This window comes from Crinia signifera, chromosome 6 (genome assembly GCF_055691185.1).
Source record: "Crinia signifera chromosome 6, ASM5569118v1, whole genome shotgun sequence".
Taxonomy (NCBI): Eukaryota; Metazoa; Chordata; class Amphibia; order Anura; family Myobatrachidae; genus Crinia; species Crinia signifera.
The window spans coordinates 117,606,308-117,616,479 of NC_139222.1; the positions used below are offsets into that span (position 1 = coordinate 117,606,308).

Below are 10,172 nucleotides of genomic sequence, written 5' to 3' on the forward strand. Positions count from 1 at the left end.
AGTTTCAGTTATATGGTTTGTCTTCTTTTGTTCGTTCTACTTTTGATCAGGAGGCAAAGGCACAGTAGGGATGGTGGCCGAAACAGAGTTACAGAAAGCGAGAGGGGATTAGAGGAATACATGGGGAAGTAGTAAGCAGAGGCACAATTGGGGAGGCAGTGGTCAGGTGCGCTCATGGGGGGGCATAGGTACATATGGGAAATGAGTTTGATAGGTGCACAAGTAGAAGGCAGAGGCACTCGTGGAGAAGGGGGAGCATTGAGAAGCTTGGCCCGGTAAGAGGCCATGGTACATGTGAGGAGGAGAGATGAAACTTAGAAACATAGATTTTGATGATAAATAAGAACCACACTGGCCCATCTAGTCTGACCCTTTTTTTTTTTTTTTACCTTTAACTTCAAACCTATTTGATCCTTAATTCTTTGCAAGTATATTAAGTGTATTAGCACGGCGCCCACTAATCCATTTGCTTAGTGGGCTATTCTGCGTAGGAAAATTGCATCGCATCGCATGGGCCATTTTAGTGCCATGCGATATGTCATTTTCCTATGTAATTTATTCACTGCTCTCTCAACCCCGGGCCATCGCATCACATCTGCCGCAAAATCGCATGCGATTTTATAGGGTGTACGATGCCATGACATTAGGTATTCAATAATATGATTGTATGTCCCCAAAATAGGTTTAACGCACCCCTCCACTCTCCACGCCACCCCGAAGCGTGGCGAGCGGCGGTGGAACGCGTCCTCTGACGTTTTCATTACCCCACTTCGGCGTGGAGTTGATTTTATATAGTGTGGCAAGCGTGGCGGAATACATGTAAAGTAATCCGCGTCCCCTCTTGGGGCTCATTGCGCTCGCCACACTATATGAAAATCATCTCCATGCCGAAGTGGATAGTGGGGGGAATGAAAAGGTCGTAGGACACGTTCCGCCGCTGCTCGCCACGCTTTGGGGTGGGGTGGGGGTGCGTTAAACATATTTTGGGGACATACAATCATATTATTGTATAGCTAATGTAATGGCATTGCACACCCTATAAAATCGCATGCAATTTTGCGGGACATGCGATGCGATGGGCCGGGGCTGACAGAGCAGTGAATAAATTACACTAAAAAATCGCATCGCATCGCATCGCATGACACTTAAATGGCCCATGCGATGCGATTTCCGTATGGTGCCGTACATAGCAAAACTGGGTGCCGTGATAATACACAGGTACCAGATATTCATATGCCAATCCCGAGTATGTTCAATTGCTCTACTTTATAAGCTTCTACCACTTGTCCACTACCCTTTCTGTGAAGTAATTTTTCTTCGAATTTCTCTTGAACATCCCTCCAATTTCAGTGCATGTCCTCGTGTTCCAATACTTCTCTTCCTTTGAAGAATGTTTCCATCCTGCACCTTGTTAATTAAAACCCTTCATACTGTAGCCAGGTTTTTGACCATTCCTCAATTCTGCATAGATTCTGCATCAATCAATTGTTTTATCCCACCTGTTGTATCTCTTTGTGGCTTAATTCCCTTACAAGTACAGATCTTTGGGGTACTCTACTGGTGACATTTCCCTTCTTAGACTGCACCCCGGATTCCTGTCCTGCAACCAGGTTCTTATCCATTCAGCAGTCTTAGAATTCAATCCAACGTTTGGACTGTGTCAAAAGCATTACTGAAGTCTATATGTGGTACATCTATGGACCCTACCTTTTTGATCTATTATGTCACTTACTGAGTTAAAGGCAATAAAATTTGTTTGACATAATCTCCCCCTATTAAATCCATACTTTTTGGGTTCCTGTAAATTGCAGGATTTAAGATACTATGCAACTTTTTCTTTGAAAGGTGTTTTCATTACTTTCTTTACTTGTCTGTAGTTACATGCCACTTCCTTGCTTCTACTTTCTGCTGTGACCACATTCACTCTTGTTTATTCCTTTGGATTGCACCTGTAGCTGTAGTGACTGTTTGATAATTCTTCTTATGGTGCTGCCAGCACCCCTTTAAGAATTTTTAGTATCATTGGATGTATACCATCTGATTTCTCCACTTTCAGTTCTGTAAGGACCTTTTTCTCTTAAAATTTACATTAATCTACCTCATTTGTATAGTTTTCCCTTTAAATTAATTGTGGCCCCTTCCCCTTTCCTTCAATAGTGATAACAGAGCAAAAATAATTCTTTAAATGATCTGCTATTGCCAAATCTCTCTCAGTCTTGTCTTATTATTCTTTTATTTGATTTTCTCCTTTCACTTATATACTTAAAAAGATGTGCTCTGGTTACGTAATAATTTAACCATTTTATCCCCCGCTTGTGCCTTTGCACATCTGATTGACTTCTTACCCTCCTTTCATCTGATAAGTAAAGGAGTGTGCAAGGTGGGGGTTGGGGGGTTTGGTGTGCACAGACACACACTAATATCCAACACCTCTCAGATGCAGGGAAAGCACAGACTTTTGTTAGTGCATCTCTCATGCCTAGCCATGTTAAGATCAAACATAACAAAATGTCATGTATGAAGTTCACATTACCTGTTAGTGGAACTTTTTTTTACTATACAGAAATCACTTTGTACTTTACACAGTTATTCATTTTCTACAAGACTGCCTGTATACTGATAGGCGCATATGTGAAAGTAGGAGGCAGAAGCACACTTGGGACTGAGGGGGGCAGAGGCACTAATGGGTAGGGGTCAGAGCAAACTTGGTGACGCAGCAGTGTATATGGGGAGGGAATTGATAGGTGCAGTTGGGAATGTAGGAGGCAGAGGCATTCATGGGAAAGACTTGCCTATGTTACTGATGAGTCATGGAAGCAAGTGAAGACGAAGATTTACGGCAAGATGTGGCAGGGACATATGTGAAGGCTGTGCTGTGGTTTCCTCCTTCTTAAGATGCCCCATAGCAATCACATTCCCTGCACCTAAGGTATCTACTTTCCTGGATTCAGGTACCTGGACTGCATATGATGACGATGGATATGGGGCTGTGTAGTTGCAGACCTGTCCGACACGCTATTCCAATCCCTGTCAACCACCAACAGAGCATACAGTGGACACGTGGATGTTTGACACATACCATCTACCTAAACATTGTTGCATACCAATTGCAATGGTATTCCCTGCCTGCAAATGGCCTCTTTCATCAGGATAATGCGCCTTGCCACCCTGCAAAATGTATTCATGGTCTGAGGGACATTACAAAGAGTTTAAGGTTTTGACTTGGCCTCCAAATTTTCTAGGTCTCATTACAGTCGAGCATGTGTGGCATGTGCTGGAAAAACAAGTCCGGGACATTGAGGCCACACCTCACAACTTACAGGACTTTAAAGGTTTTGCTACTGTCGTTGTGGTGCCGGATACCACAGGAAACCTTCAATGACTGTGTTGGGTGATTTCCACATGCCAAATATTATTATTCCAAATACAAGTAGAAACAAATATACTGTATGATGTTAACTATAAAGGAGGGCAACACGATTTCCCAATGTTATTCTATCCAGTAGAACATTATACCCCACTATTTTATAGTTCTAGGTAGGTAATATTTTATTTATAACCAGTGATCTCAATAAAAAAAAAAAAAAAACAGTACTAGAAGTTACTGGTACTGGGACACATCAGCTTATCTGTTTATTCTACTTTATTTAAATGGTACGGTACCACAAGGGGTCCGGAGTGTCTGTTACAGAAAGAAAGCATAGTCCATGTTAGATAGAATCTTCTTTTTATTTATTAATTTTTTTTTTAACCAGCTTTGACCTAGAACAGTTCTGATAGATAATCTAGAGAAGATGGATAAGAGTGTGGTGCATATTTAATTAGCTAAGCAATCAATTCACAGTTACAGAAGAAACCATATATTCCTTATTACGGTCTTTTTATTATGCTTTTATAGAACACTGACACCTCTGTAACATATCGTTATGTTTGAAACATTGTGCCTTTAGTACAGATGTACTGTGGCATCACTTACCCCTTCCACACCTGGTTTGATGGACACTAAAATGTATTGTGGCTTCACGGGACAGGGTGCCGCTACATGGAAGCAGCATGGATACGTGTACTGATCTCCCCTTTCTGTAACTCCGGGGGTCTGGTAGATGCTGGCAGCCCCCAGAGACTATGGGGTAGATTTATTAGACTCGGTTAAGTGATAAAGTGTCTGGACTTTATCACCGGCCAATCAGCTCCTACCTGCCATTTTTCAAACCAAGCCTGTAACATCACAGTTAGGAGCTAATTGGCCGGTGATAAAAACCAGACAGTTTTTCACTTCAGTGAGCTTAATAAATCTACCCCTCAGTGTTTAGCATCCAGCTGCTGTCACGGAGCAGGAGCTCAGTTGTGGCCGGCTACAGTTAGAAACCAAGAATCCTGCACTTCGTAATTACTTCAGTTCAATAAATCTTCACTTGTAAAGCAAAGAAAAGCAACACATAAATTAAGAATTACATCCATTATACCGAATAAGATGAAATGTATTATGCAAAATAAGGACATCTCCATCTGTAATTGTACATGTAAATGAGATGTGGCAACTGCAACACAGATGCCCCCCCCCCCCACGCACAGGAATTTTGTATTAGCTGCTGCTGACCCCCATGTTTGTCACCTCATACTTCTGCCTCAATCTCATGTCCCGCCTTCATTCCCAGCTCTCCTCCCAAATCTCCTATCAAGAAGATTCTGTAGTGATTGCTTCTGAGGAAGTAGAGCAGGAGGATGTTGTTATGGTAACAGTCCAGTCTGTAAGTAAGAAATAAATAGAGTAGAGTTTTCAGATGTCCTCAGATTACATATTCCAGCCCTTACATGAATTATCAGTCACGGGTGAGCATTTATTTGGGTCATTGACAACTTGCAGACATTGTTTCCTTAAACCCCTGGTTGGGTCACCAGTCCTGATAAGGCATCTTCACCCACCTCTCCTGGTTGTGGGCTGCTCTCTGACACGTTTCTACCACTGGTTAACACACGTCTGGACTTCCGGCACTCTTTCCAAGCTATGTTTAATATAAGATAGCTTAATGTAACCTGTTTCCTTATTCTCTCTATCCTGCAGTTTAATTTTGGCGATGTCGTGGTAAACCAAGCCATTCATACAATTGAATACTGTTTGGGGTGCATTTCTAACACTGCATCATACCTGCGTCTTTGGGCTCTGAGTCTGGCACATGCCCGTAAGTAACTTACAATGTTTTGTGTAATCCTTACATTCTGTTGTGAAGTTGAAATAAAAAGATTCTGATTTTGTGTTGCCATAAAAACCGGGAAAGGTTGTACAGTATGTATACATCAAAATGAAAGAAAATAAAGTGTTCTTGTTAGTCCTACAAAATGATCCAGTGCTGCCAGCAGAAGCATTTTGTGCGATCCCTGGCCTTCCTTGTGGGAAAGGGCAGTTATATACACATATAAAAGCCAAGTAGATACACTATTCTAATTTACAGATGATATACAAGTAACTAAGGTAACCCTGGAGTACCTGCTTTCACCACCCGAGTTTCTGCATGCATACATGCTCTTGTAGATGTGCTGAGCAGTCAAATGGGCAAATATATGCCTTTTTGTTTGGCAGTACTTGGATGTCTAGCTGTGTCTACATATCTGATCTTTAGGACAAATGAGTAGTTTCATGGTGTTGCCATTAGTAGACAATCAGTAAGACATATGAAGCCTACAGACAGCTAGCTCGTGAGGTCATAACTTTTTGTTGTTCCACATAAGCTAGCACTGTATCGTAGTTTATTTGGACTAGTGTATCTAACATGGTGTACTTTGTATAAAATAACACACTGGTTGTCCTACCAAGGCACTGTAACTCACAAGGTCGACATGCATTAGGTCAACAGGCCTTAGGTAGACACTTGGAAAAGGTTGACAGGGTCATTAGGACGACACAAGCATTAGATCGAAATGGACGATTTTTTTTTTTTTTTTCATATATATTTTTTTTAAACTGACATGTGCCGACAGGCGGTATTTAATGCCCTACCATCCACTATGGCATGAAGGGAGAATAGAATAGTGTGCCGAGCGTAGTATGGCGAGAGTGCAGTGTACTTCAGTGTCCATGTCTACTGTGTTGACATTTGGGGGGGGGAGTAATGACCTTTTGACTGTCGACCTCATACTTGTGTCGACCCAATGACCCTGTCGACCTAAAACAATGTTCACCTTTTTCATGTGTTGACCTAAGGCATGTCCACCTACTGTAATCAACCTAATGCATGTCCACCTTAGTTTGGTTGACCTAATGACCCATACCCATATGTATAACTATGGCAAACCACAATAAGAAGTCCTCTGTTTCCTCCCACTCCCGTGAAGACTGTGGAAACAGTGTATTAGTTGCCCTTCAAATAAAAGTGAATCTGTGTAAAATTAAGATAACCATGGTCATTGCTGTGCTTGCACTCTAGAGCTATCGGAGGTCCTCTGGACCATGGTGATGCACGTGGGCCTCAACGTGAAGAGCCTGGGTGGGGGCTTTCTACTGGTCTTCGTATTTGCAGCATTCTCTACGCTCACTATCGCTATCCTGTTAGTCATGGAGGGGCTGTCCGCCTTCCTGCACGCCCTCCGTTTGCACTGGTAAGTGTCTAAACCCCTTTCCCTCATGTCATTCTACAGAAAAACAAGTTTTCCTTTAAACAATATATGCATTATTATCAGGGAGTATGAATCTATGTTATGATTATTAAATACGTTTCTACTTCACTGGATAGAGGGAGAGCGCTAATCAAATGATTTTTTTGATACTGTATGCACTTATTAATGATTATTATTATTATTACTTCAAGCAAGGGCATCTTTTTTTCACTTGCTTGAAATAATATTACACCCTTTTTAAGGGTGTAGGCAGGACAACCTGTATGGTATTGGTGCACCCTCCTTACTCACCTCACCTCTAACAGGATGATGCATAGATTTTACTGCTATGAGCTGGCAGCAAATAAAGTAGAAGCAGTGACATTGTCTCACTTATAGGAAGAGTGCAAGGCTCAATTTTGGGTACACTCTCTGCCTTTTCTGTTATTGTTCATTGTTCTATCTTATGTCATACTGTGACATTCCCTTCATAGGGGCATTAATTAATTGTTGTTGCCATCTCTATCTTACAGATGTATCCACATACATCTATCCTCCATGCAGTGCAAGTGGTGTTATACATAACAATTGAGCTCTGTGTGACTTTGCAGTGCACGGTATTTTTCATGTGACTTTTTTCCAGTAAAATGCGTCTTTGCAAAATGCAGTGAATAGGACACACAAGCAGCTTCCGCTGAGTAAAAGGATGCAAGTCTATTTTCAGTGTGTGACTGCTGCTGTATATGCATAAGAAATTTAACATTCCTGGAAAATATTGTAACTTTGCATTACTTATGTTGATATAGAAATGCTGCATACTTGTTTTAATCAGCAGAAACTGCTTGTGTGTCCTATTCATTCCGTAGTATTGCATGACTAGAATAGTTTTAACGCAAAAGTAAGCTAGATGGACGTGGACACATCTGCAGTTTAAGAGATCCATTAAATGGAGCATGCGTCCAGAAAAAAAGAATGTCAACTTTAACTAGATGCCAATAAGACATTAGCTTATAGCTGAATATTTTGAGTAGGACATTGAAAGCAAGGGTTTGACTGTCTACTGTGGTTTATTGCTAACAAGCCCTACTCTACTCTGGAATCTCCTGGTGACTGGTGCTTGACACATTGTTTATCTTGCGGGCGTGCCATAGCTTTCCATCTCGTCGCACTGTGTGCCAACAAAGGAACATGTGTATGTGTGAGACGTTCTCGTTCCCCATTCGTGGCAATGGGACGCATGTGTATATAAGACGCTTGCGCGTGCCTGTCTCGACTAATGGTGTGCTGAGACTGAAAGCTACGGTGTGCCCGCGGGATGACAAAAGGTGGCTCCACCTGTAGATGAGAGATGTTACTGCTTTGACTGCTCCATATGCATTTTACCTGATTTGGTATCCACACAAACCATAGATACCATAGGGAGGTGCAGATCATTTGTATATAAAGAATATCTTGTATTATAGATTTATCATTTTCTGCCATCTTCAACATAACTGTAAAGAGAATCATTTATAATCTCCTAATTGGCAGAATAAATAGAGGGTGGGAGTCATTTGGTTTATGTTGGCATCCAGGCCATGGGGCTGAAGAGGGGATGTCACAGGGTACATTTCTTTACAGGACCTTTACTTACCATAAGTTCCTTTATAGCGGGAGCACGATTCAGCACATATAAACTGTTAGCAAACTGATTTCTGCCTTATTTGGGTCTAGATTGTGTAATCCATGACGGACATCCAACATTCTTCCTTTGCTGCCTGCATATCACTTGAGGATAGAATTAGTTTGTGCCCATTTGTATGTGGTTTATTATTATTATTATTATTATTATTATTATTATCATCATTTATTAATATGGCGCCACAAGGGTTTCCCTGCGCCTAACAATACATAAATGAGCAACTAACAAATTACAGTACAAGACAATTCTGGACAAATACAGTACATGGTAAGTAAAGAGAGCTTTATAAGAACACCAAGGCAATTGTTTGGATGGCAGAGATATATAAAACCTTTAAAAGCACACGAGGAAGGGGCACTTGTTGCTGACTGATGTCTGTTTTGCTATCTCCATCTTCTAGTTAGGGCTATGATTTTGTTCAGGACATTATAATAAGGCAGCAATTGTGACTCCCTTGTAAATTAGGAAATGCAAATAAAGATTTAAAAAAAAAAATTCCCCGGATATTATATAATGTGTCTTCTACTAAAGTTAGGTAGGTAAGACAGTTGTTCATTTGCAGGGGCTTGGGGTAGGATGTAAAGATGTGTACACATGGTGCGATTTGGTCACTGAGCGATTTTGGCTTAAAATCACTCAGCAATATATTGCTCAGTGTACTGGCAATATCTCTCAGCTCAGTGTACCATTTTCATCAGCGACCAGCGATTTTGGCTGAAAATCGCAAGCTATTCTGTCTCTACCTCATTTTGACTAGAAATGGTTGGTCGCTGGTGCACAGTGCATTGTGCACCAGCGGGCAGCGATTTTTAGCCATAATCGGAGGAGCATGCTCCTGCGACCAGTGACCATGAAGGGCTGGCAGCGGGAGTGCGCTCCCAACGATTTATCTTCCACAGCACATATCTCCCACAGACCATATTGCCAGCGATATGTGCTGAAATCGCCCCTGTGTTTACACCGCTTAGGGAGTTCTGGGCAACACTCACAGTTACCTATAGGGAAATAGCTCATCATAAGAAAACACCTTTAATTTAGGGATTTATCTGAAGCTATGACACCTTATTGCTAGGTTAGTGATAAGGTATTTTGATTTAAGTACTATTAAGCATATGGGAGATCTCAGACATGTATGAGTATAAAAGCTACATGTTCCCGCTCAGAATGGAATTTGCAAAAATTTCCCAAAAATTTTCAGGTTGTCAGTATGGGGTATTGGGTGTAGAATTTTGAGGGGAAAAATGAATGTACTCCATTTTGAAATAAGGCTGTAACATAACATAAATGGGATTTATATAAAAGTACTTAAATACAAGAGTTCTCCCAGAATAGACTATAATCGAGAAAACAGGGAAATGTCTTCAACAAATAGGGCACAATTTTTTTTAAATTAAATATATATATATATATATATATATATATGCATGGGAGTCCAGGCACTCAGCAGAAATAGCAAAGACTTGGGTGCACCTCAATCCAGGCAGGATAGGTATATACAGACAGTACGAGGTCACTCTCAAGATTTCTAATGCTGCACGGCGGCAGACTTGCAATAAAGTAGACAATAGACACAAGGCTGTGTGAGTCAACGTTTCGGGCTGGTAACCCTTTATCAAGACTGATAAAGGGTTACCAGCCCGAAACGTTGACTCACACAGCCTTGTGTCTATTGTCTACTTTATTGCAAGTCTGCCGCCGTGCAGCATTAGAAATCTTGAGAGTGACCTCGTACTGTCTGTATATATATATATATATATATATATATATATTTACTGCTTTCCTAGCACGGCGCCCGTCTCATTGATTGTATGCCTTAAGTGTAAGGTACTTAAGGCATACAATCAACGCGATGGACCCGATTTTTTAATCTCATGGATCTTATGCATCCATAAGATGC

At 41.2% G+C, this 10,172-nt stretch overlaps 1 protein-coding gene across 7 annotated transcripts in view; it reads left to right on the plus strand.

The window, feature by feature from the left end:
- ATP6V0A1 (ATPase H+ transporting V0 subunit a1) overlaps nucleotides 1-10,172 on the plus strand; it is a 77,566-nt gene that overhangs the window by 60,368 nt on the left and 7,026 nt on the right. For 5 of the 7 annotated variants that reach the window (XM_083146919.1, XM_083146915.1, XM_083146916.1 and 2 more), the window contains 2 exons: nucleotides 5,066-5,183; nucleotides 6,426-6,597. In XM_083146919.1, coding sequence (XP_083003045.1) covers nucleotides 5,066-5,183; nucleotides 6,426-6,597 — 290 coding nt within the window. Of the gene's footprint in view, nucleotides 1-4,658; nucleotides 4,752-5,065; nucleotides 5,184-6,425; nucleotides 6,598-10,172 lie in introns of all 7 variants that reach the window. The other 2 variants (XM_083146912.1, XM_083146913.1) reach the window with 1 other exon arrangement.